Source organism: Mirounga leonina, unplaced genomic scaffold (genome assembly GCF_011800145.1).
Source record: "Mirounga leonina isolate KUSES-001 unplaced genomic scaffold, KU_Mleo_1.0 Mir_175, whole genome shotgun sequence".
In the NCBI taxonomy this organism is placed as follows: Eukaryota; Metazoa; Chordata; class Mammalia; order Carnivora; family Phocidae; genus Mirounga; species Mirounga leonina.
Window position 1 is genome coordinate 15,727,611 of NW_023270453.1, and position 26,485 is coordinate 15,754,095.

The 26,485-nt window shown below is 55.0% G+C and overlaps 1 protein-coding gene across 3 annotated transcripts in view; it reads right to left on the minus strand.

Annotated features, from left to right (window-relative positions):
• Positions 1–2,353: 2,353 nt before the first annotated feature.
• The window catches only part of PFKFB3 (6-phosphofructo-2-kinase/fructose-2,6-biphosphatase 3), a 77,052-nt gene continuing 52,920 nt past the window's right edge, over positions 2,354–26,485 (minus strand). For 2 of the 3 annotated variants that reach the window (XM_035021703.1, XM_035021701.1), the window contains exons 2-15: positions 21,679–21,804; positions 20,707–20,803; positions 19,977–20,043; positions 19,391–19,465; positions 18,967–19,023; positions 16,668–16,792; positions 15,771–15,978; positions 15,346–15,492; positions 15,080–15,184; positions 13,399–13,528; positions 12,637–12,699; positions 12,446–12,510; positions 10,447–10,620; positions 2,354–5,053 (exon numbers count right to left, since the gene is read on the minus strand). In XM_035021703.1, the coding sequence (XP_034877594.1) occupies positions 5,009–5,053; positions 10,447–10,620; positions 12,446–12,510; positions 12,637–12,699; positions 13,399–13,528; positions 15,080–15,184; positions 15,346–15,492; positions 15,771–15,978; positions 16,668–16,792; positions 18,967–19,023; positions 19,391–19,465; positions 19,977–20,043; positions 20,707–20,803; positions 21,679–21,804 (1,484 nt within the window). In that variant the 3' untranslated portion in view covers positions 2,354–5,008. Of the gene's footprint in view, positions 5,054–8,979; positions 9,003–10,446; positions 10,621–12,445; positions 12,511–12,636; positions 12,700–13,398; positions 13,529–15,079; positions 15,185–15,345; positions 15,493–15,770; positions 15,979–16,667; positions 16,793–18,966; positions 19,024–19,390; positions 19,466–19,976; positions 20,044–20,706; positions 20,804–21,678; positions 21,805–26,485 lie in introns of all 3 variants that reach the window. The other variant, XM_035021702.1, reaches the window with a different exon arrangement.

The following is a 26,485-nucleotide window of genomic DNA, read 5'->3' on the forward strand; positions in this document are numbered from 1 at the left end:
ACCACCTGACCACCTGACCACCAGCTGGGAGGTATTAGCCCATGCCTCCCAGCCAACAGGCAAGCAGCTTAACGCTGCTAACTCACATTACTGGGGAAAGACCGAGGAGACGTGGAGGGGACATTCTATAGTGGTTAAGGCCGCAAACTTCAGAGTCCCAGATACCTGGATTAGAATCACTAAAATTTACCTGCCAAGATAAGGGCTAAGTTACCTTCACTGAGTCTCGAATTCCGCATCCCTAAAACGGGCATGACAGTAACAGGCTGACCTCTTGGGGGACCCCTAAGGATCACTGAACACGGTTAACTAAATCTTCAGCACTGCAGCAGTTAATATTTGGCATAATGACTTTATCTGCTACAGGGGAATTCCTACTGTGGTTTTCAAGGTACAAAGAGCCACAGCATGTCTGGCTCGTATTTAGGACCTCAGTAGTGCATCAATTTCCTTCTGGCATTCACCTTCCTGCAGCTTTCTGCCCCTCTTCTCCCCCCACTTGCCTACCTGGTCACCCTTTCGTCAATATTTATTCTGTCATTATAGCCCTAACCCAAAGTCACACATGCATCTCAGAGCTTGCCCAGAAGGTCATGATACTTGCAGATTCCCACCACCTGGTAGGCCCAGGGCTTTGAAGTTTGCATACAACCTCTTCCAGGACCCCCTTCTAATTTCCTTGGTAGATGACCTGAGAGATCGGCCCCAATCTAGGGCAGAGACCCACATCTGTGAAGGCCGCTCCCCTGAGCCCCGCACCCAACACATCACGAGCGCTCCACCGTGGGCTCTGAAGTTGAGAGGCTGGCCTGATGTGTGGGTCAGGCCCAGCCCTCGGTGGGTGTTTGTGCTCCGAGGGCCAGGCGAGGCCCTTGACCAAAATGCTCTGTCCACCATGCCGGTTGCAGAGAACCTCGGAAGTCATTTCAAAATGGAGGTGCCACCGATGTTTATAGCAGCAATGTCCACAATAGCCAAACTGTGGAAAGAGCCACGATGTCCATCGACAGATGAATGGATAAAGAAGATGTGGTATATATATACAATGGAATATTATGCAGCCATCAAAAGGAACGAGATCTTGCCATTTGCAACGACATGGATGGAACTGGAGGGTATTATGCTGAGCGAAATAAGTCAAACAGAGAAAGACATGTATCATATGACCTCACTGATATGAGGAATTCTTAATCTCAGGAAACAAACTGAGGGTTGCTGGAGTGGGGGGTGGGGTGGGAGGGATGGGGTGACTGGGTGATAGACACTGGGGAGGGTATGTGCTCTGGTAAGCGCTGTGAATTGTGCAAGACTGTTGAATCTCAGATCTGTACCTCTGAAACAAATAATGCAATATATGTTAAGAAAAAAAGAAGAAGAAGAAGGTAGCAGGAGGGGAAGAATGAAGGGGGGGAAATGGGAGGGGTAGACGAACCATGAGAGGCGATGGACTCTGAAAAACAAACAGAGTTCTAGAGGGGAGGGGGGTGGGAGGATGGGTTAGCCTGGTGGTGGGTATTGAGGAGGGCACATTCTGCATGGAGCACTGGGTGTTGTGCACAAACAATGAATCATGGAACACTTCATCTAGAACTAATGATGTAATGTATGGGGATTAACATAAGAATAAAAATAAATAAATAAATAAATAAAAGGACCTTAAGGGTCTGCATTGCTGCTGAAGAAAGCCAAAAAAAAAAAAAAAAAGGAGGTGCCAAACCGCTGACTCCTGGTCTCTTGGCAGCTAAGATGGGAGAAAGCATCAGCGAGGCAGAAAGACTAACTTGGGAGCAAGGTCTGTTTCCGGCGTGTAACAGCGGGGGCCACGGGTCTTCTCATTCAGCCCCCAGCCCTGCCTGCATTAGAGGGTCTCATCTATAGAGATGAAGGTACTCAAGTCAAACACCTCGCTTCAGGCATGGCAGAGTGGCCCGAGAAGTTCGACTGAGTTTTTTTTCCCTGTAGAAACGACAGGGGCGACAATGGGGTGGGGGGAAGGGCAGGGACGTGAAAGGACCCCAGAACCTAACACCAAAGGCCTTCCTGTGACTCTGCCCGGGGCCATCACGTGTGACCATGCTTGTGTGAGCACGCTTCTGCTGAAGGGGCTCAGGATCAAGGGCGCACACATGGGCCGGTCTGTGCGCGGGGAAGGGACGTCCGTATCGTACAGATCAACCGGCAATCCGTACCCGCGCGTCCCGTTTAAAGGACGAGGATGGGTGATAGGTCGGTCAAGAGCCCAGTGGTAGACACTTGGTGCACTGACCACAAGGGTCAACTAAACGCTTTCCTCTGCCCACAAGCCCCCCCGCCACCGCCCCCCCAGAAAAGGATCAGAGGTGCACTTTATCAGTGTATTTCAACCAGGTATTTTATTGTTCTGGCGACTGCAAAATATACAAATTTCTGAAAAGCATCCCATTTGAAAAGCTGGCACACCCTCATCCCAGGTCATTAATTCTGACAATATACAGAACACAAAGAAAGTCGTAAGTCACACGTAAAAGGCCCCCAAACCAACCAACGAACAACTAAACCCGATCTATACAGCATTCTATTTTCAGGCTCCCTTATACATATTAAATAAATAAATAGCACATCTGCTATCAAAATAATAAAAAAATAAATTTCAAGTATTACAAACGAAAACATCATTGGTGTGGTTGTTTCTCTTCTCCCCGCGAATGACGAGCTTCGCCCGTGGTCTCAGGACAGAGTAAGGACAGGGGGTAAGCCCACCCAAAAACAACTATGCCGAGTTAACAAAATTGGTCCCAGATATTTTGGGGGGAGTAAGGGGGGAGAGGTGATAGAGTATCAGTAGCCCTATGACCACAGCTCAAACACACGCTCCGTCCAGCGCCTCGAGTCAGATCCCGGCTTTCAGTCGGGAAGCATTCTGACCTCTCTGGGGTCTCTCTCCTCTTCCGTGTTTATGTCCTCTCGCCCCATCTGGGCCCTCACAAATGAGTGTTCAGGATGTTCACTTCCGTAGGTACTGACCTCAGCAGTTGGCGGCCGGGGGAGGGCACCACACACAGCCCCAGGTGGATCGGTAGGAAGGGTCAAAACTCAAGAGTCGGCTCTGACAGCCAGCATGACAAGGAGGCCAGAAAGAGGGCCTTGTCCAGAAAGAGGGACTTAAGAAAGCTGTTCTCAAGAGCAGAGCCGCAGGCCCCTCTGTCTAAAAATACGACCAACCTACAAGCACACGCTTGTGCGCACACACTTGCCGTCTGACGAGACTCAAGATGGCAGGAAAGGGAAAATAACCCATCTTCGGTCACACAGGAACAAAGAAACACAGACATCGTTTTGGGCAAAGTGCCCAACTGGGGAAGAATGGGGGAGGACCTGAATGTTTCAGTGTGAAACCCACAAACTTGATTGTATGGTATCGGAAGTATGTCCCAATGTCCCACTGAACCCCAACCAGAAAAACACGTGTTGTCCAGTCCCCGCTCTGGATGTCCGAGTCCCCCACCCCCACACCCCGACCCCACTCCCGGTACATGTCTCGTCAGCTTAGAGGGGCGAGACTGTCAGACTCGAAAGCAGAGGGCAAGCAAGGGAAGTGACCTTTGGCACCAGCTTTTAGAGATTCTTCGAAGATTCCCCAAAGGGTCATTTGGGGAAATTCTACCACGGAGTCTCCAAATCATTTCTTCTGGGCCTCAAGACACCTGCTCATCCCCAGTCCATGGAGGCAGCAAGGAGAAACCAGTAGGCAGAAACTACAGGTATTCAGAACCCCATGTCCCACAAGCCCTGGTCTGATCCACCCCCATAAAGGCCACAGGAGCCAAAGGCAAGCGAGGACATTCTCTTCTTCGGAATAAAGCCAGCCAGCACCGTGCTGGGTGTATAGCAGATGCTCCACAAAAATATGCAGGACTGAGCTCAGTCCCGTCAGGAGACCACAGACAGCCTCTTGGAGGATGCAGCCACAGGGGACGTCTCGGCTGGGCCATCGTCCCCACGTGGGAAGCACAGGGAGACGATGAACATCCTGAAGGAAGGAGGCCAGAGCCGTGATCATCTCTGCTCCATCTCCCGGGTCAGTCTTGCAAGGATCCGAACAACTTGCTGCCCGCTGGTTGACTGGGGTCCCTCTGAGCTCCCCATCTCATGGGCATGCCCCGTTCCCCACATGCTTTCCAAGCTCCAGTCTCCAAGGGCACGAACCCCAAACATCGAGGTTCCTGAAGAGAAGGTGCAACCTTCCCATCCCGCCTTCTGCCAGTTAAAAAAGTGCAAGAGCAAGCAGCTCGGGGGGGAGGGGGATGGCGGAGGCCCTGGGGCTCTTCTGGAACAATATTTCCTTTTGCCGACACAGCCAGACTGTCCTTGAGCGTCTCCAGAGGCAGAACGCAGACCCAGAAAGGAAGGCGTGTGGCCCCGCGGCAGGTGGCTGCCGATCAGACAGGCGCATCTGGCTCAGAGCCTTCTCCCTGCACCTCCGGCCCCAGCCCGGTGCAGGCCTGAATCCTTCCTTCACGAGGCAACGTCTGAGCCACGAGGCACAGAAGAGCCTTGTAAAAGTTTTCACCAAGGTTGTCACCATCCCTTCCTCTTCAGCAACTGAGATCTAGGCCCCCCTTTAACTTTAGGATTCTGGGGCTGAGTGTCATCTCCCCAAGCTGGGAACATACCAGGTCAGGATCATAGAAACTAAACAAAACAAAACAGCGTGGAGGCCAATATCCCCTCCTCGGGGCCTTCTCCCAGCTCCTCTTCGACGGCTCATCATCCTTTCTGAACCGTGCAGAGGGACAGGGAGGCCAGGGAGAGGGCACGGACCCCACGCACGCCCCCGGGAGAGGCCTCCTGGGGTCTCGGCTGCCCCGCCGCGGTCGGTGGCCCAGTTCTCTCTGACCAGCAGGCCCCTCTTCGATCCCACCCACCCCGTTCCGGAAGAAGTCCTGGGGAATCGCTGGCCTCGGGTAGATGGGAAAAGCACTAACTAAGCTGCAGGAATGGAACTGGAATGGAACCGCCGGGTCCGGCCTCAGTGTGTCCTGGAGTCGATGCTGCTCTGGGTGCCTTTCATGTTCTGTTTCCAGGAGAAGAGAGGGGCAAGGAAAGGGAATTATTGTTTTCTGTCCACAAGGCTTCCTAAAGCCAAAAAGACTAAAGCCATGCGATGGAGACCACGTCCCTCCCTCAGACAAAGAGCACGACCCCAGAAGAGCGTCATCGCCAAACAGGTGGAAGAAGGCCCAGGTGGGCTCCAGGGCCGTGGTGGAAGTTAAGCCCAGTGTCAACCCACAGAAGGGCCTGGGCAAGGCCGGGCGAGGGCCCTCGGGGCAGAGGCCTGGCACCTGCTTCTAGGAGGCGTGGGAGAACAGGCAGCTCTCGTGGGTCGGAGCTCCGGGCAACACCAAGCGCCCGCACTTAAGGAGCCCTCCAGCCCTCGGCCCTTTAGAGCCTGGAGACCGGCCCGCCCACCCCCAGGGGACTCCAGCCGCCCAAAGCCGGGCAGGACATGGGCCAGGGGCCCTCCAACGAAGCATAAGGATTCTCCTCCCAACTTGCTCAAGTAGACCGCGCGTCCGGCCCTTGGACCCCAGATTCTAGGAACGGGCCGGGTGCCCAGAACATGGGTGCCACTGGCGGGATGGATGGCACCGGGGAGGAGCCAGGCAAGGACGCCAGGCAGGGAAGGACGCATGTCACTAAAGCTCTCTTCCTGTTCTAACAAAAGCAGTCCTCGCCAGAAGTCCCACCCCTACCTACGATGCTGACCAAGATCAAACCCCCTTAAAAACCTGTTTCTCAGTCAGCTGGGGCCAGACGGCAGCTGCCAGGGCACACGGCGCGCTCCTCGCCTCACCTCCACCCGCCCCGCCAAGAAAGGAAACAGTTGGTCCAAGTGCTCTTTCCCCTCCTGTCTCTGCCCAGGCCATGTGAAGGGGGCGGGGGAAGAGGGGAGCGGAGGCGGGCACACAGGGGTGCAGGGATCCTGGCAGCCCCCCCTGCTCCCGTGCAGAACCAAGGGCCCACGGTCAGGACGCCTGGACAGAAGAGACTCGCAGGACCCGCAGCCCCCGCTCAGCCCAGGCCACCGCCACCTCAGGTCACAGGTACGTGAGGTGGTGTCTGTGGGTAGGGGTCTCCCCGGGAGGACCTCGCCGCCTTGCAGCCCGCCACTTAGGGAGCTCGAGGCTCCACCCGGCCCTCCGACCTCGCACGCCCACGGATGATGACGAATGCAACAATGACACTGGGGAGTGCAGGCACGGGCCACGTCACATCACTCACACATGGTGCCCTGGCTCAGGCCATATGGAGGGAAACGAGGAAACAAGAGAGAGAGGACCTCGAGACAATGGTGCTGCTCTTAAAAAAACACGTGTTCTCCGGCACGGGGTGTTTGAGTCACAGACTTGACAATGGCCAGTCTCCACACAGACCGAGATGCCCGGACAGGCTGAGATGCCATGCCTCAGGGAGAGGTGGAGGGGACAGAGAGGGGCATGCACCGAGCCATTTACCTTTCCAAGGTTAGTAAGGAGAAAACTTTGAGAAAATGTGACAAACAGTTCGTCTTTCAAGCATAGTGGGGGGAAGGGAAGAACATGTTGGAAAAGAAGAACAGAACAAAACATCTTTAGTAGTATCTTCTTTTTCGTGTGCATTTGAAATTTAAAAATCAAGGATGCCCGATGGTCTGCTGCCCAGAGCACTAGCGCCGCCCGCAGGGGAGGACGGCAGGACGCGGCATCCGACCCAGCAGGCGGGCCCATTTAACCAGGAAACCAAGATCTCACAATCTCGCTGGTGTCCTCAGGCCACAACCCGTAAGCCCCCAGGGATTCTCCCCACTCCCCAGTCTCCTGGTGCTCCTGCTGCTCATGAGAAGAAACCCCACTGGCCCGTGCAGAAGGAACAGGGGGGCATCCAAATGCAGAGGGAGCGCAAACCCGAGCACCTTGGGCATCCCAGCAAAGCACAGGGCACCGTCTGTCCCGTGATAACGGCAAGCATCCGCCGGGCACGGACTATGTGCTGGACGTTCTGCTAAGCTCCACATCTATATTCTCATCATCAAAACACCTTGTACTGTTCCTGTCTCCATGTTACAGACAAGGAAGCAGAAGTGCTAGAACTGCCCAGAAGTCGAAAGATGGAGGGTAATAAAAACCGAGATCCAAACCGGGCTCAGTTTGACTTGAGTAGTAAAAGTGGGTATCTGCGATCTCAGACGTGGCCTCACGCTCCCAGGTGGGGCTGGACGCTGGTGCAGGTGTGACGGGTCCAGAGGATACACTTTTGCTGAACTGGAGGGATTCTAGCCAAAGGCACTATGAGCCACGGAGACAGGCAAGTTCAACCTTAGAAGGTGGGGAGGATGTGCCCGAGGGGCACCCTCCCAGCAGGAAGGTGTCTCTCCTGGCAACATCAGGCCATAGCTCAAAAGGAACAGGATGTGCACAGATGCAAAAGTAGAAGCCTCCAAATCCAAAGACTAGTTTTCACGCCAGGAGAACTCTTGCTCTAGAAGCACTCGGTTACAGCGTCTGGCTTCAAGGAGGTACCAGACAGGGGACAGATTGTCTTTAAGACGGAGTTTCATGGACAGGCCCACCAGTAAGTAAACACACGCCAGCTGCAGAGAGCAGGTGCATGGGAGAAGCTGCAAGAGCTAGAAAGGACATCCAAGCAGCTCTGGGCAGTGCCCCACAGGCCTCAAACGTCAGGTGCCCCGGTGAGCGGTAGGTGAACAGTGTCTTGACCGTTCCCAGAAGCCAGCAGAGAGAAGGCAGGCAGCCTTCAGGAGAGGGAGACAGACCCACTCAAGTCCCAGTTCTGCTACTGACTAGCTGGACGGCCGGAGGCAACGGCCTTACCCTCGTTCATCTGGTAAAAAAGGACAGAATTGCCCTACAGACCTCCTGGAGTTATTTTAAGGCCGAAAGACACGGAATATATGCAAGCAAGCCCATTCTCCGCGAGCTGTAAAGCATCGCAAAATAGATTTCGCTGCAGCTGGGGCCACCTAATCCCAGCATGATGCTAAACGACCACTTTCCAAGAACAAGCCACGCTTTCAAGCTCACAGGCTGGACTCCTCAAGCCAATTCCATTTCTGCATCAATTAGTCAAGGTCACCCAATCAGCAAAAGGGAGGATGGGCAGGTAGTGACCGGAAGGGTTGGGGCAGGGGGTATATCACGGCTGCTGTTAATGGAACTCCAAGACGGAAGGCCTCGGCTCCTTCCGTGGCGGGGGCCGCCGGAGCAGTGAACACACTGAATTATCTAGCAGCTGCTCTGTTCCGGCTGACACTTAACCAGAAACTTCCTGCAGAACTCCGGCTAAAGGACAGGGGAAACCAATGGGTCTGATTCGAGCGCTGCACCCAATGCTGGTTGTGACCAGTAAGGCTAAGCAGATGCTGGTACAGGACAACCAGATCCACAGCAATGGTTCCCAAACAGACCTCCCCAGAGAGCCAGGGTCCTGGAGCGCCAGGGGAGTGGGTCTCTGCTGGGACAGAAGGGAGAGCCTGCAGGGTTGCAGGCCCACCACCCCCCCCCCCGAGCCTGTCCTCCGTTTTGCAGACAAGGCCCTGGGTTACTTTTCCTTTCAACATGAAAGGCCTCTCCTAGAGGCAGCACAGAACTTAAAAGACAATGCATCGGGCATTAAGACCTAGCCCGGTGCCAAAATCGGACTTGAGGGAAAAAGGTAGGTTTATGTCAAGCCAGGCCCACTGCAAGTACTAACAGTAACGAGGACCCCCGAGGGACGTGCAGGAAGGCAGCAGGACGCGCAGGAGACAGCGGGGCCACATTGCTTCTTGCATCTTTTTCTAAAAATTCATGAACCCCCTTCCCCCTCCCCCAAGGCCGTCTTTCTCTGTCACGTATGACCAAAACTGTCATCGCCCTCCACATTTTATCAGGCGGGAGGCCAAACTGGCAAGCAAGGAGAAAGAGGTGCGAAGAGCAAAATTATTCAGAGAAAAATACTTACAAACAGGCTTTCCCTAGCAAAGGCTGCAGAGAGAAAAAGTGGAGAGAGAGAGAGAGAGAGAGAAGTCAGTAGAGGGACAGGGTACAGGCCCCGAGTCATTTGAAACCAGGACATCCTCTGCTGGGACCAGCCTGGCCCCACCCGATGGCTTCCAGACTTCCTGAGGATCCGGCCTAGCAGCCTCCAAGGACTGTCCTGTCAGAGTCGGGGGCGCCCCAGCCACGCGTCCTCCGTGACCGGCAGGCCACCCAACCCCAGCCCAGGCCAGTCCCCCCAATTATCTGCGGCAGCAACCTCCACTTCCAACCGTGACCCCACAATTTACGCCTAAACTGAGTGTCACCCACAAACCACTTCAGTTCTCGGTTTTCATAAAAGGACATGATAACATCTCACAGCTGGTGCCGGGGCGGCCACCACCGTGTAAGACGCTCAGAGCGAACGACCTCGTCTGACCCGCCTTTTGCAGTAGGTGCTATTTCCCCTTTCCACAGACGGGGAAACTGAGGCCTGCAGAGGTTCGGTAGCCTGCCTGAGGCTGCCTGGCACTCTGCCCCGCAACGCCAAGTCCAGACACCACGAGATTTAAATGAGCTTCAGGGGAAACGCAGCAAGAGTTCGGGGGCCTCGGCACTGAGCTCTCAAATCCGATTTGAGATTCAGCCTGTGACGTATTTGTGAAGAGCCCAGACGTGGTGGGTGGAGGTGGGGGGCCATCTCGAGGTGGCCCCCAAATCTGTGCCTGGGAATTTCTAGGTCTCGTATTGGCAAAGAGTCCTGGCTGCCACTGAGAAAAAGATGCTCTTCTGAAAAGAAGTCTTAATGCCCAAGAGCCAACATCTGTCAGCTTTTCATCTTCACAGCAAATTGAACTAGTGAAATCTAGCTGGGTTTTTGCTTTTTAGCATCTTTACTACGTGGGATTATGTGGCATCTGTGTTGTGTGAGAAAGTCGCTCTTCCCAGGCCGTCCTGCGAGGCTGGCTGCCCAGGCTCTACCCCAGCTCTGGAGGAGAACATGCTTTTCTACAACGGGGACTGCACAAGGAAGCACGGAAGGAAGATCCTCGGCCATCGGCCTAGGACAGAAAAGACGTCCTCGGGCCACGTGTGGCCGACAACCCAGAGCCAAAGGGAGACTTCTGAACTAGGCCTCTGTCTTCAATTTTGTTTGAGAAAAAAAGTATTCGGGAATGTGAGTGGGACCCAGACACTTGGCCATTTCTCCTGTTCTGCCCCGTTTTGCCCTGGGAAGAACAGCTGCTCAGAAAGGAGGTGTGCACGCGTGCAGCCGTGGTCAGCAAGGAAGGACCCCAGGGTGCCATGAACCTCGGTGGGGGGGGGGATCCCCATGTTCTCTCCCTCCCCCACCCGCACACGCAGGCCTGAGTCTGAGGCCACCGCTGCCCCCAGGGGGGCTCTCCTCCCGCCCGACACTGACTGTGAGAAAGGAAAGGGGTCAACGCACTTGTCCGGGCAGCTGCGTGGGCACCTCCGGGGGCAGGCAGTTGGGCAGGGCAGCGGAGGTAGAAGCCACATGCTCCTCAAAGCTGTTGATGCGAGGCTTTTTGGTGGGCTCGGGGCTGGCTAGTGGGGTGACACTATTGCGTCTCATGAGCGGGTTAGGTCCCTTCTTTGCATCCTAAGCAAGACAAAGACAAAAGAGAGAAGGCGACAGTTACAAGGAGTGGGGAGGTAAATAAGCCAAAAAAAAAAAAAAAACCCCAAACAAACAAAACAAAAAACCCCAAAACCAAACAAAACACATTTCTCTGCTTCTGGATTTTACAGATTCGAGACTGACCACGGTGACTGACCCTGGGACCACGGGGTTGCAATTCTGTCCTGTGACTCCCAGTTGGCAAGAACGAGGGAGGATGTGCTGAGCCCCTTTCCCGAAACATTCCAAGACGCCCACTCGGACAAACGCAACGTTCACAAAGCAGGTGAGGGACGGACAGCAAGACCAGCTCTGTGGACAGTCATTCAGGGAAAGCAGATAATGAGATCGGAGGAAAGAACCTTGTTGCCAGCCTCTGAGAGAGCCGAGAAAGGGGAACGGAGGCCTGAGTGTGAGGCTCAGGTCACCACGGAGGGGACAGCAAGGAGGGAGAGAGGGAAGGAGCCGGGGCTGGTCTCCCCCCACCGACCGCGAGCCAGGGTGCGCACAGCAGATACGAGATGGTTCCTGCTCCCCATTACTACACCCCGGCTTAGGACAAGAAATGCAAGCTTTAACCCCCGCCGGGAGAGCAAAGAGGCAGAAAATCGGAGGTGGGCAGAAATGGCAAGCCAGGGCCAAACACTAGCCTTCCGATCGAGTGACAATGCAACAGGAGCAAGGACTTCTGTCCCAAGGCCCTGGGACTCTGCAGCCTGCAGCCCAGGAGCCTGAGCAGAGGTCAGTCTCCCTCAAGACGCTGCCCTAGTTCCACACAGCGAGGTGCTCAGGGACCATCGGAGCCCAGTGGAGGCCCAGCCTCGCTGGCGGAGTCAGGCTGGGAAGCCGTTCCTCACCCCACCACCCACGTTCAGAAGCAGGGGCCGCCACAGGGCCAAGCCTGGCTGTCCATCCTCCTTTCCCTTTGGTCAACCAGCCAGTCAACGGCTGGTGGAAGCTGGGACTTTCATGCCAAAATCTTGTGGCCAAGCTCCTTGGGAACAGGGAGGTAGGTGTCCTGCACGGACGGGAACATCACACTCCGTGGAAGAGAAAAGGGTCAACTGGCGAAGCGTTGTGGTTTGACAGATAGTCGGTGGAAAGTAAGTCCAACGTTCCTTCCCAACCACGCCCGGGCAGCGGACTGCTGTGCCCGTGGGGGCTCCGACCTGGCTGCCCCCCCAAGGGTGAGGCCTCCCCAGGGGAAATCAGATGCCACCAGGCCTGGGGTCTCCTGAAGAAACCTTCCACTCACCGAGTGGTCCCTGGAGTCCCTACTTCGCAAACAACACCACCTCTCCAGTCCCACCACCCCCTTGCCACAACTTTCGTCTTCTTGCTAATTCTGCACCTAAGCGTCCGCAGACAACTGAGTGCATTTGCTAATCCCGTTTGCACCACTCTAAATGTGAAAGGCGTCTCAGTCACCCCAAAGGAAGACATTGGCTGTGCTACAGTTATGCTTGCAAGAGCGGAATGTGTCTTCCGCTTTAATACCCATTCCCTGGGTTACATCGAAATGGGGGGCGGGGGGGAAATATGGAAAGTAAGAAAAAGATGCCAAGAAGCCACATACAGAGGCAGGGCAGGAACACACAAATGAAAAGGAAAGGCAGGGGAGAAAGTCACAAAGACCGGCTGATTTCCAACAAACTCCCTCAGCGAGAACCCGGTGCTGAAGGACGCAGGTGCGCAGTTACAGGTAATGTGACGTGGGGGCCTCCCCAGGGCTCGCACACCTCTGGCCCTGTCACTCCAGAGTCCCTCCCAGGATGGAGGACGGAGGGGGAAGCCGGAGTGCACTCACCTCTGACCTCTCCCGGTGCGTGCTCACAGACTCCACATGCAGGTAGATGGACTCTACACGGCAGCCTGCGTGAGGGTGGGGACAGAGATTGGCTTCCAGTTCAAGGGGACAGGCCACGTCCACTCGAGAGCCACCAGGAGCCACTGTCCCAGGGAAGCAGGGCGTGGCAGGGGCTGCGTCACCACACTCACCGTAAGCAACAGGTGTCAGTTTGAGGACGGTGTGAAGGGGGCATTTCAGATAAGGCATCTCCTCTGAAAAGAAGAGAAAGGGCCTCACAATGAGACACAAGCCTTGAGGACGGACACTTGCAGGTCCCCAGGGAGAGCTTCGGCCACGGCGTCAGCGCCCTCGGGGTCCTGGCCGAGCGTGTCTCCGTGCCCCCCACCCCACACACAGGCCCCTCCTGCTCAAGGCAGGCGGCCCTAGGAGAAACCCCTAGCCAAAAGAACACGATCAAAACCAACCCCAAACCTGCCCTCACGCCGTGTGTTAGAGTTTAAAAGTCATTCCCCGGTTTAGGTGCGTGGAGATTTGGGTGAAGCTTGGGTAGACACAGGCTTAAATTTTAAGTCTTAAGTCTCATGAATTTTCTGGGTGCTTTGTTCTTTAGAGTTGGGCTGAAGCGCTGCCCCCGGCCCGCCGCCCAAAGCCCCTGAGATGTGAGGAGCTGAGGACTTTCAGGAGGCTGTTTCGCGAAGCCCTTAAGCCCACCAGACTGTTCATCAACTGTGCTCTGAAGGCCTTCCCGAGGGCTGGCCGGGAAGCCCTGGGCCCGGAGGCCTGCCCCAACACCCAGCAGCACAGCAGATGACCCGTGTGGCCTGGGGGGGAAGGCCTTGGTCTGCAGCAACCCCACACTCCAAGGCCAGTCTCCCTCCTCCCTCTGGGGGAGCCCGACTGGCTCCTAATCGCCCCCACCATCCCAAGGAGGCTTGGGAGGACGGCAGCACCTGCACTCTTATCCAGGAAGTAGGCCAAGAGGCAACGCAGGACGGCCTGATGGCAGATGACCAGCACGTTCTCCTGGCGCTCCAGCTCCATGATCACCGGCTCCAGGCGCTGGACCAGGTCCTGGTAGGACTGCAAGACAGACAGACAGGGATGCTGCGTTGGAATAGAGGTGCACGCAGGGAAGGATGGGGGCCACGCCTTCCTGTGGTCAGAAACCAGGGGACACAGAATCAACTGAGAATCGATCTACAGCCGGTGGTGTTTCCGTGGCGCATCCCTCCTGGGCGCCGGGGGACCCACCTCCACTGGCTTCCTAGAAAAGGGAGACTGTCCCCCTGTGGGTGAGGATGTGGAAAAGCAGTCCTCCGAGAGGACCGTAAACCATCCTCTCTCACGGCTGCTCCCTGATCCTCCACATGGGGGAGGGAATGACGTCCCGACACACGCTTACGACATGGAGGACCCTTGAACACGTTACACTAAGCGAAAGACGACAGACACAAAAGGCCACGAGTTATACGACCCCATTTCTATGAACTATGCAGAAGAGACATGCCCACAGACACACAGAGTAGATCCGTGGTTGCCAGGGCCTGGGGGTGGGGGTCACAGGCTGCTGGTTCTTTTGGGAGTGATAGAACGTTCTAGAATTAGTGGTAACAGTTGCACAGTATTGAGTGCACTAACTGAATCGTCTACTTTAAAATGGGGAAGTTTATATTGTGTGAATTTCCTCTCAATAAAAAGAAACTGAAAAAGAAGGGGCTGACGGGTGGCTTTTAAAAAGGACCACCACAGGGCGCCTGGGTGGCTCAGTTGGTTAAGCGACTGCCTTCGGCTCAGGTCATGATCCTGGAGTCCCGGGATCGAGTCCCGCATCGGGCTCCCTGCTCAGCGGGGGGTCTGCTTCTCCCTCTGCTCCTCTTCCCTCTCATGCTCTCTGTCTCTCATTCTCTCTCTCTCAAATAAATAAATAGAATCTTTAAGAAAAATAAATAAATAAAAATAAAAAGGACCACCACGGCTCTCACTCACGGCTCTCACTCACGACTCTCCCTCCATGGTTCCGCTGCTTTCTCTTACTAATCAGCTTCCAAGAACGGGGGGGCCAGGGCCACAGAGGTGGTCAGCGCCCTGAGCACAAGGGAATGGAGTAGGACAAAGACCGAGAGCCTGCAGACAGCAAGGACCCACTAGTGTCCCTGGCGCCCTGCAGCAGACCCCCAGAGCACCCCGCATTGCAGAGGCTCCGTCCCCTGCTCGCTCGACCAGACAGGGCCACACGTGGCTGCAACTCAGTTGAGTACACATGACCTGAGATGACACATGTCTGCCACCTCGCCTGTAGCCGGGGGGAGGGGGGGGTCCCTCGTGCTGAGCGAATGATCGCCCCGACTGACGTTGTCTCCCACATCACTACATAATCTTCAGAGAAACGCATCTGGCGGCTGCTCACGGGGAAATACAACTGTACTGCCTGGAGCTGTTTACAAGGATCGGTTTAGGAAGACTGGATGGGAGCTGAGAGCACCAGGAACGAGCATCGGAAGGGGTATGCGGGAGGTTGGATGCAGAGCCCTTCTGGCCCTCGGCTACTGCGCCCCGTCGCCAGGAAGGGGGCCGACTGGGCCCGGCTGTCACACGCAGAGAGCAGGCACAGGGCCCCGCCAGCGCACGTACCTCCCCGGTGGGGTAGCGGTAGTAGTACTTGTCCTGCTCCCGCAGAGCATACTCCTCGGGGTAGGTGTCCTTGATCTCCTCGTACGTCATCTCCTCGCAAACACCCTGGTGGGGACACCCAGACGTCACCGCGCGTCGCTCAACACAGCACGTGCACGTCTGCAAGGGCCCTCATCTCGGGCAGATTCGGCGGGAAGAGACCTCCTCTTTGCCCTCTCGCGCCCGCGCCCCACCTCCCACGGCCGAGGTCGGGTCCCGGCACTCACAGCATCGATCTCGTTGAGCGCCTTCCACTGCTCGTAGGGAAGATGAAGGGCTTCTGCGGTCTGGATGGTACTTTTCAGCTGGCTTGTCCACACCTTGAGGTCCTTCAGGTTCTGCTCCTCCACAAATTTGCTCAGGGCGTTTGCAAACTGAGAGGGCACGGGACAAGACGGACACGCGCTGGACTCAGGCTCCTGCCCCCTCACCCCCCAAGAAGCAGTGCAGGACTCATCCCACTCCACGGCAGGGACATTGCTCTGCTGTCATCAGATCAGTGAGGAGGAGCCCGGGAGCCACTGAGGAACAGCCCCTGCAGGCACATCCTCCCCGAAGACCCAGAGACCCCCCCCCCCGCCACACGTGCACTACACACCCGGGGACACACCCCATCCCTCAGCAGCCCGCCCTGTCCCCTGCTCCCCCCTACCTTCCTGCCCCTGCTGGACAGACCCGAGTCCCCTCCGATCTTCCCCTGGAGGTTGTGCTCGCTCTCGCCATGCCGACACAGGTAGATGGTGCGGGGCTGCACGTGGATGTTCATCAGGTAGTACACGATGCGGCTCTGAATGTGGTCCTGAACTCTGTTCACCAAGAACCGCCGGCCCACGTCGATCACCTTGATCAGGGATAGGTCCCTGCACAGGAAGGCAAGCAGCTGACCCGCAGTCCCCGGACCGCACAGCCCAGCCCAGCCGGCCCGCATGTGAACCCCAGGCCCCAGGCCCATTGCAGAGACTCAGCCCCAACAAAACCACCACGTCTGCCTGTGAGCTCTGTGAAGGCGCAGATGGGAGTCTGCTGTCTCAGAGACAGAGAATAAGTGTGCAGGGCGTGGTCAAGAGGCCGATGCTTCCCAGAAGAGGGGGACAGCAAAGCAAGAGAACAGAACAGAAAAGAAAGGACACAGCAAAGGGACAAGAGGAAGATGGGGCTCGATGTGCACCTTCCACACCTCAACATGGTGAGCACCTGAAATATTGACACTGAATACGCAATCAAGGATTTTTTTTATTATTTTTTAAAATATTTTATTTATTTATTTGAAAGTGAAAGAGAATGAGCAGGGGGAGGGGTAGAGGGAGAGGGAGAAGCAGTCTCCCTGGTGAGCAGGGAGCCCGACGTGGGACTTGATCCCAGGACCCTGGGATCATGACCTGAGCCGAAGGCAGTCGCTTAACCAACTGAGCCACCCAGGCGCCCAAGGATTTTTTCAAAAGATGTTTTAAAAGAGAACTGACGAAAGTATCCAGGAGCAAGTGCTTTGTGGGGACAGCAAGAAAACACTAAAGTGGGGGACTCAGAACGGTCATCTCTTAGGAATTACCTGTCACATTTGTCGGGGTCGAGGGGCTGATAGCTGGCTTCATAGCAATTGATTCTCTTCATGAAGTCGTCCATGGCTTCTGCTGAGTTGCAATCTTTGTAATCCGGGCTGGAGATTTTAACTTCCTGTAACACCACAAAGAGGCAGCTGATGAATCACGCTGTGAAGGCTTTCTGCTTAGACGAAGCAGGATTTGGGGCTTGCAAACAGGGAAAGTACAGAGCAGCTCAGAATAATGATGATCCTACCCGGCATTTAAGAGGAAAAAAAGAAATATACAGGGGTTGAGTCAGAGCCGGATGATTACACTGGGAAAGCACCCACGGGAGACAGAGGATCGCTCCCTGGAAGGATGGAGACAGGAAACCCCCAAGGATTCTAATGAACACATCTGAATGGGCCACAATTCGGGATCAACCCAGTAGCCAGGTCGCCACCAGACCGGCAACCCTGAACTCGAGTTTTGGATAAGCACAGTAGGCGGCCGGTTAGCAAAGGCATGCTCTGGAGAACCTAGCGAGGCCCTGCCCTACGCACCAGGCACCATTCCTCCTGCCACCACCCGTATGGGGCAGCACATGCTTGTCACTGGTCCCCAATTAGTACTTCTCCACCTGGCCCACACGTCCTGTCCTTTCGAAGGTTTGCTCTCCTGGGAAGGAGGTGAAGCAGAAACGACCCTCCGACCTGCCATCTCCTATAAGTGATAGGTCTGAGCAATGGGGCAGATTTGAGGGAAACTCAGAATTTATTAATGCAGGTGTTCTTTTCCTCTACAACAACTAGTACTGCGAGAGAGGCCGACACTCTTCAAAAACCCGAGTTCAGTAGGGAGTTAGGTGCTTCACGGTGCAGAGTCTCAGTCTGGGGAGATGAAAACGTTCTGCCCATCGGGGGGGTGACTGCTGCATCGGAGATGTGAGCGTGCTGAATACCACGGCTGGAACACTTACACGGGTCAGATGGCAAATCTGGTCTTACGTATATTTTACCACAGTGAAAAACAATCTAAGTTCCCAAACCCCTTTCTCCCTAGCACGGCCGCCACAAAGAGCGCAGTGGGAAGGCCTAAGCTCCAGAGCTGCCTCCGAGCTTAAGCAGAGCCACGGATTTCTGAAATGGGGCAAATGACCAGATGTGTTAACAGAGCACGAGGTAAGTGGTGAGTTCCCAGCTGAGCACGTGGGGACTGCTCGCTGCGGAAAATTTAATTGTGCACCTGCACTGTGCCTCGCTACCAAGTGGGACTAGGAGAACCAAACCGGAGAAACACAGCAAAACCCTCTGTTCAGATCACAGCAACTTCTGTCCTACGTCCCCGTAGTTTGAGCCTCTTCCTTTGGATGCGCTGAAACTAATCCGGACTGATTTTCCACAATTTGAATAGCCTTTCCTGAAATACGAACTCATTTCTTAGAAATGCCTGTAAATATTCCCACTACCTTGGAGAAAAGTTCCAATACCAGAAGCCAGTGAATCTTCAGCAACCCTCTAAAGACGCACGCTGTGTACAGCAAATCAGAGCCTTCCCTGTGCAAGCATCAGACCTGCTTCTCATTAGGGACACATCTTGCTCTCATGTATTTAAGCTGGAGAGAAAATTATCTATTTGAGAAGGTGACCTGTGATAAAGTCTTCATGGTAACTGTTTCCATTTATGATATATTGCTCTCAAGTGGCAAAATTTAAGAATTAATTAAATTAAGCTGCCAATTATCCTCAACCGATCTGGGTAAACCTCCCCCTCGGCACTGGGAGGGGAGAAGGGAATGTTGCAGATGCAAAGGCAGGAAGACTGTTTTACTACCTCCATTCTTCCCACTCTTGGGGGTTCTGCCTTTTACTCTGGCTGCGTCCTACGGAGTTTTATCGACACTCGATCATTCTTATTGATTAAGGACCTTAACAGCTGAAGAGTCCAGCCCACGCTGTCTCCTTTCCCATCTGGAGAGGTGAGTTGCCCTTTGTCCCAAGCAGCCCTGTCCCCACCCAGCTGCCAAGCTACTGCCACTCACAGAAACTGTTCCCAGTCCCCTGCTTTATCTCTTATGTCCCGCAAAGACTGCTTTCTGCCAAATGTCTGCAAGGACCCCAGATAAAGCCAGTCCAAGTCACAGAACATGCTTCTAAATTAAATACCACTCTGCACTTCCCGCCTTCCTGGATCCCACCTCTCAGACAAAACCAACAAGCTGGGATAGTCAGCTCGCTCTCAGCATCTAGTTATTGCTCTGGGCCTGATCTGGTTCCCCACTTTTCTCTCACTGCCACCCCAGAGTGGGGTCCTGTGTGGTCTTACCATGATGTTGGAGGCTACAACCATAGGGTCATCGCACACAGACTCAATGAAAAACACCTGGAAGAAAGCAAAGCGAAAAGTTAGGAAACAACAAATGTGATTAACACAAAGGGCTGACTTTGGTGTCACTGTGATGTCATCACCACATCTGAGGAGGAAGTACCCCATTTATAAATACCCAAACACGTAAAATGAACCACTTGCTCAATCCCGAGTCCTTCACCCTCCCTGCTTCCTAGTCACGGTAACCCCTCAGAGCCCCCACCAGTAAGGCCCAATCTGTAGGCTGCAAAACAAGGGCAGTGGGAGGTAAAGAACCAGGCATGGAGCAGAGGTGCCCCAGACACGGGTATCAGGCAATCCCTGAGGTGCTTGTTTTCCCTGCTCCTGCATACTCCAGAGCAAGACAAGAAGTCTGGCTCACCTTGAAATCATTTTCTTTGGCAAAATGAAGGATCATGTGTCTCCTCTCTCTGGTAGTATTGGTGGCATCGAAAACCTAATAGGGAGAAAGAAGGGCAGTGAAGAGAGCCCAAGTTTGAGATGAACAGTACTTACCAAACCACAAGTAGGCCAGCCTAGTTGTCACCTCTGGGTGTAAGCCGAAAATGTGGTTCCAGGAGAGACCACGCCCTGCCCCTCCCGTCCCTCCCACTGCCTCGGGCACTCAGGGACAGACGGGCAGGTGGGAAGAGAACTTAAAGCAAATGAACAACAGCAAGGTACGGGGGAGGGACCCTGGCTACCATGGCGGAGCCACCCCAGGTCCAGCCTGCCTCGGAGGCTGGGGCCCTCACGGGAGGGCGGGCAGAGCACACCAACCGGCTATGCTCCGAGTCCGCTCCCGGTTAACCACCTTCCTGGGTCCTGTGCTGCTCTAGCCCCTTGCCCCCCCGAACTCTCAGGCCCGGGGCACTGTCCCTTTTGGAGGTGTCCCTGCAAAGGCTCTGGCTCCAGAGCACCATCCTGCTAGGGTGCTGCAGCAGAACGGGCCAAGTCCCCAGACTCACTGCAATTTGGCCCCCTTCCTTTGTCAGGTAACTTCTGACGTCCCTCAGGGCGGCTAGAGCGCACTGCCTGCAACACAGAAAGAGAATGCATGCCTCGGACCAGCCCAGCCCACGGGGGACGCCCAAGCAGCCCCCCAGTCCTCGCGATGAACGGAGCGACCCGCAAGCCTACCGTTAAACTGCCAGGCCCGGCCTGCACAGACCCACAGGCCTCACACGGGGGGCTAGTCACCCTCGGGAGACGGTGCTCGTGGCTGGCTGCACACCGAAATCTCACGGGGAGCTTTTACAGAACTGAGGCCCAGGTCCTGCCCAGAGATTCCCACGGCACTAGGTAGGGTAGGGCTGGCTTCAGGATCGCCCCAAGCTCCCAGGTGAGTCTAAGAAGCTGTCAGGGCTGGGCACCACGGCACTTGGGTTTCATGACCCCCCTGGGCTTAAAAAAAAAAAAATCCTTTTCTAATGTCAACAGAAGGTTTTCCACAAAAATGGTTTTGTTCATTCTCAGTGAGACATGGCTGTTGATCTCTGTCAACCGTCAGCTGAACCGGACCCCCTGGGAGCAGATGAAGGAGTGAGTCCCACAGAGGCTGAGACCTGTGACCCTAATACACTCGGAGGTGGGGCCGGACCTCCTCCCACAGGCCCGCTTCCTCTTTCTCTTACAGAACCTGCCCTCAGGAAGCAAAGCAAACTGAAGTCCAGGCCCCCGCAGCTGCCCGGGCCTTACTTGCGGACTTTCATGGCTTCCTCGTTGTCGGGGCGGAAGAAGCTGTAGGAGCTGTACTGCTTCACGGCCTCCCGGCGGTACTCCCCGACATTGAACACTGCGGAGGCAAAGACAAGGGCCCTCAGCTGACCCCCGGGGAGGAGGGAGCCACACACATCCGCAACTCTCCCGAAAAAAGGAAACCACGCCAACACACCCACGCCAACCTGAACGAGGTGGCGCTAAGACACGGACACCAGCAAGTGGACCCCCGTGCAGGGCCGTGAGCCGGGAAGGCAGCCCAGCATCCCCAGGCCCAACGCTGCTCATGGTGGCCTGCTTTCCCGCCGCCCCGGTGCAGTCCAGCTTCGGGAGACCGCGTGACGTGGCGACAGGAGCAAGGATTTCTGCGCACGGCCCCCCCGGGGTCCAGACCGGCCGTTCTCCTGCTGACCCAGCAGCCCGCGCCCGGCGGAAGCACCGGGCGCTGGCGGGGCACTCACTGTATGACACGCGGCGCTGGGCACCATGGGGGACAGCACATGCCCAAGGGAGTTCGGCCGACCTCACGACCTTCCCCGGGTCGTTGCGAAGACCAGTCATAAAAAGGTAACTGATGGTATGGAGCACTTTATGACAGTCAGAAGGATGTCACAACAAAGTGCTATTGGAACTCGAGGGGCACGGCTCCCCACAGACTATGCAGCCAGAGAAGGCTTCTTGAAGGAGGGGAGGGCTGAGCTTGGCACGTGGAGGGGGCAGTGGGAATGACACAGCAGCAGGTGGGAAAATACCCCAACACAAAGTTAGGGTACGTACACAGCGCAGTGAGTGACACAGCCAGAAAGGGTCCCCCACAGCCACGGGGGACAGGCCAGCCCCAGAGTGGCCCTGCAAGGCAGGTCCCGGCAGCCATTTCTCCCGGTCTCAGGGGTCGGCGAGCAAGACCGCAGCAATCAACGTGACCAGCCTGGCCCTGGCCCGTGGCCTCACCTTTCGTGGGGACGCCAATCCAGTTGAGGTAGCGAGTCAGCTTCTTTGAGATGTAAGTCTTTCCCCGGGCTGGGAGGCCCACCATGACAATCACAGTGGGGGAGTTGGTCAGCTTCGGCCCACAGGCTAGGGGGAGAACAAAGAAAGGTGTGAGAGATGAAGCAGTGCACGCTGATGAACAAAATCCTGTGCCGGGGTGAACGTTCAGGAATTCTGCAAAAATTCCTATTTCATTCTCATCTCAAAGCCCTGGGCATTTTACAGTCCAGCGAGGCCAAGACCCCCTGTTGGCCAGAGACCCCAGCCCCCCAGTTATATGTCTCCATCCTGCTTTGAGGTCATGCATGGCAGGGGCTGACCCCAAATACCAACCCGTTCCCTGAGGCCCCTAAACCCAGCCAGGAACCCCATTACTAACCCCAGAGCAGAAGCACTATGGGGGTGCCTAAGGAAGGGACTGCCCAACACCAGTGGGGGTGAGGTACAGTAGGAGAGGTGTTTCAATAAGAAAAAAACACCAGGGAGAGAGGTTTTCACTGGGTTTTAAGAAAGGAACCCAAAGAACCCTGGTCTGGACACTTAAGGTGCAGTATTTCCTTGGCTGGTGTCTTGCCCTTGAGACTCTAAGGTGACTCCAGCATCCTGGTGACAAGAGTGCCAGGGGCCGCCCATTGGGAGCAAGAGACCAGCCACCTGCCCACCCCCAGCCCAGCAACACTGCCTGGTGCTCGCCGGCTGCCACAGTCAAGCTAGGTCTCCCGGGCAACTACGTGGCATTGCTTCCTGGGCACCGGCCACATGGACGCAGGCAAAGCTACTGTGATCACACCACAGATCTAGGCAGACGTCAGGTTTAGACAGGGGCTCTGTGTCTTCCTGAGCAAGCGAGTGCCAGATGGGGAAGGAAGGAGAGCCACCAGGCCACTGACAGGCACAGGCTTGAAGGAGGACACCTCCCCTAAGCTGGACGCCCTAACACGGTCCCATGCTCAGCCTGTGACCAAACTGAGATGACACGTCCAAACACCCACCATCTTATTCTAGGATCTGCCCCCTGGACCTGTGGTCTGGGGGCAAGGAGGAAGGAAACAAAGCAGAGAGGGGGCTGTTTCTTCTTTCATGTTTTAGACCATCAGCAACCTTCTCCATGCAGAGTGAGGAAGAAGAAAGGCCATCAGGGGCCAGGAGACATTCAGGAGCCACAAAAGCGCTTGGCTGGGATTCCCCAGCTCCCAGGAGCTGGGGACAAACAAGTCTGTAGAAAACAGGCATTTCCCTGCCCAGCAGAAGTATGCAAATAGAGCATAGAAGCACCAATGGGCTTTCTTGAGTCCGAGGGGCAAGAAAAGAAAAGTGATGGCCTTCCCGAAAACCAGCGAGGACGTAAGACACACCCTACTGTTAGCATTGTGGCGGCTGCAGGTGACTCAAGAGCAAAGTCTTCTCGCTTATGCCTGGAAACAACCTTTACTCTAATCCTTCCTGCAAGCCACTCTGGCTCTTCACCGGTTGGGTCTGTCTCCACCATGCCGCTGCTCCCAAGAGCATCCAAATATGCCAGAACCGATGGACACATACACACACACTCTCTCTCTTCTCTCTCTCTGTGCCCCCCCACCAGCTGTGCACACGCATGGAATACTTTTGATGGATTCATGCCAAGTAAGTGGAGACAAAGGCTGACCGATTTATAAATAGGGAATTAGTTCTACTACCAAGTAATCATATGCACAAATCCCTGGCAGTCGATGCTCTGGGAGGAAAAAAACCATAAGGACATGGCAGAGTAAATATCTTAAGCCAAGAATTCAAGTTGAACCTCAAACCCGAATAAATCATCCCTCTCTTATTCGGCAAAGCAGAAGCCATTCTCCCTATTCCTTTGGCTTCTCGCACAAGATTCGGTGGAGCTGCGAGAGGGGCCGGGTCTCAGAGCAGGGAAACCTTTTGACTAAATTTTGAGTCTTACTCTCCTTCACCCCTCCCTCCCCTTTTTTTAAACCCACAGGTGAGCTCAGGTGTCTTAATGCTATCATCACCTGCCCCTGCCTCAGTTCCCCCTAGACCCTCAGTTTCTTCTTCTCTGCAGACCTTTTTAACCCACGGAAGACGAGCGCCTCCTTCCACCTCTCCTACCACGTTCCCTGGCACTCTGCTCTCTCCTCTTCTCCCCCAACAGCACAGGGGCTAGGGAAAATACGTGTGGAGTTTAAAACAAAATTTTCCCAGAAGTTCATATGTGTTTCATTTCACCTTACATAAATGTTTAACATTTTAACTTCTTTTTGACCCCCACCCCCCAAAGTTTTTATACTCGGATGTATTCAGATGTCCACGTAAGCATGTTTAAGAGGATACACATATGTTTGCTATGCTGAAGGGTGAAAGAAGCAGTTGTTTAAAGACCTCTGGGTTCACAGACTGTAAACACCTTCACTGGGGTTTGTGGGGGGAGGGGGATGGAGCTCAAGCTAAAAGCCTCCTCCAGGGACGCCTGGGTGGCTCAGTCAATTAAGCGTCTGCCTTCGGCTCAGGTCATGATCCCAGGTCCTGGGATCGAGTCCTGCATTCAGGCTCTCTGCTCCACAGGGAGCCTGCTTCTCCTCTGCCTCTGCCTCTCATGAATAAATAAATAAAATCTTTAAAGAATAAATAAATAAATAAATAAATAAATAATTTTTTAAAAAGCCTCATCCGGGGTTAAGGCTGACACTTGAGCAAGAGCTCACAGAAAGTCACCAAGTTCTGGGAGCCCACCCTCAACTCCTGTCATTGCATTCATTCATTCACGCAACAGACACACGTGCCGGGTGCCCTGTGAGCACCGAGCATTATGTGGCCCAGGCGCTGCGCGGACAAGCCCCTGGTCTGGGGTGGCGTGGGGAGGAGACAAAGGACAGCACACAGAGGCACAGTCACTTCGGAGCATGCTGAACGCCATGAGGAAGCAGCGCACACGTCCGCGTGGAGCCCTGGCGTTGGGGCTGGGCATGGCCACGGGGTCAGTGTGAACTGGGCAGTCAGAGTCAGCGTCCCTGGGGAGCACCTGAGCTAAGGGCTAACTGTCCACAGCCAGGCGCACCGCTGTACCGGCGGATACGGCAAAGCAAGTGAGAACCAAGAGGCCGGCTGCTGAGGGCAGTGAGCAGCAGACGATGGGGCGACCTGAGTGGCCGGTCCTAAAAATGGTCAGCTGGATGGGCCAGGGTAAAGCCCCTCGCCCTGCACAGAGGCTGCCTTCGAGGGCTCCAGTTCCGGCCCTACTCCCCAGATTCAATGACTTGCCTCTCCGGGAGCATGTAACGCACGGACACCAACAGGCACTCAGCAGTTGTCCTCACCCACCACACCGACGCCCACAACCCATGCTCAGAAAAGAAACCGTTGGAAGACACTTTTTGTTGCTCCCATGCCTCCTTCCACCCAAAGGCACCCCACCAAAATGCCAACTGCAAAAGATGCTAAGTCACTGGTGTTCTTCTCTGCAAGCAGGTAATCATGCTTCAATGCAAAGTTCCAGGGAAACGAGTGGAAGGGGTGTTTCAGACAGAGGGCAAGCTGCGGATGCGGACGGGGTCAATTCCCAGACGGTTCCGGCAGGAGTCCCCCCTGCCATGTATCTACAGGAACGTTTGCAAGAGCAAACCGAGCACTGCCCACAAGGCCTCTGTGACCCCACCCCCACCCCCCACCTAAGAAGGGCTCGCTGGGAAGTTTTCACCTACTTGGCCCTGGGGTAAGAGAAGGGAGGTCCAGAAAGCTCTTCTGTCCCACTGCTGGATACCAAATCATCCATTACTTTGCATGCATGCTGTAACTCATGCCTAACTAACCCTTGTCCAACGAATGGCTCTCCTAATCGGACAGGGTCTCTGCCGGCAGTAGGGAGGAACTGGGCATTTGAGTGAATCATCTGACCACCCTGGGAGGCAAGCAATACCACACAGCTGAGAGGACAGAGCACAGAGTCAAATAAACAGTGTTCGAGGCAGGGCCCCACCACTTCCTTGGACCTTGGCCAAGCTACTTGAGCTCTCCGTGTCTTAGCCTCCTTGCCCATGAAATGGAGGGATGCTTCATCAAGGTTCTCGGGAGGATGAACTACAAGGGGATGGGTGTAAAAAATGCTTCCTGTAGCAGCCTCCATCAGCAGGAGTCGTTATGGTTTCCATCATTCTAGACACGAGGAAGCAAGACCCACAGGTGAAGACGGGTCCCACTGCACACGGAGTGAGGGACAGAACTGGGGCTCACCTAGGTCTTTCTCATCTGAAATCCTTCACCTGAAAGTCAACTGGCGGTTCTCAACCAGTGGCTGAACCCAAAACCCCATCTGTAGCACTTCCAACTTGGCTTGGGCTCACCACCATGGATTTCTTTCCCCCCAGATCTCCCCCAAATAACCCTAACATGCAGCCAGGGCTGAGAATCCCTGCCACAAACTGTAGTGGCCCCTCAAAGATAAGGTTGGGATGACTCCTGAACATCCCCCCTCCCTTCTTTCTTCAAGTGGGAATGCCCCCTCCCCCCGCCATGGGTTTGAGCCCCTACTAGGATGAAAGTCTATCAGGAGACGGGGCATAACCTATGAGCTAGATTGTAGAGACTCAGGTTTTGAGTGGATAGATACCTCACCCAAAAAAGTCGGGACTCCCACACAGAGGCTCTCCACTTTGAGTGATAGTGTCCTAAACGCACAGCTGGCCCTTACCAGTCAGTCATTTACTTCCTTATCAATTGCATGCTGGTCAGTAAGTCCTATTACAGTTTGCAATTGAAGGACACTTCAGGTTTTGTAAGAATTTGC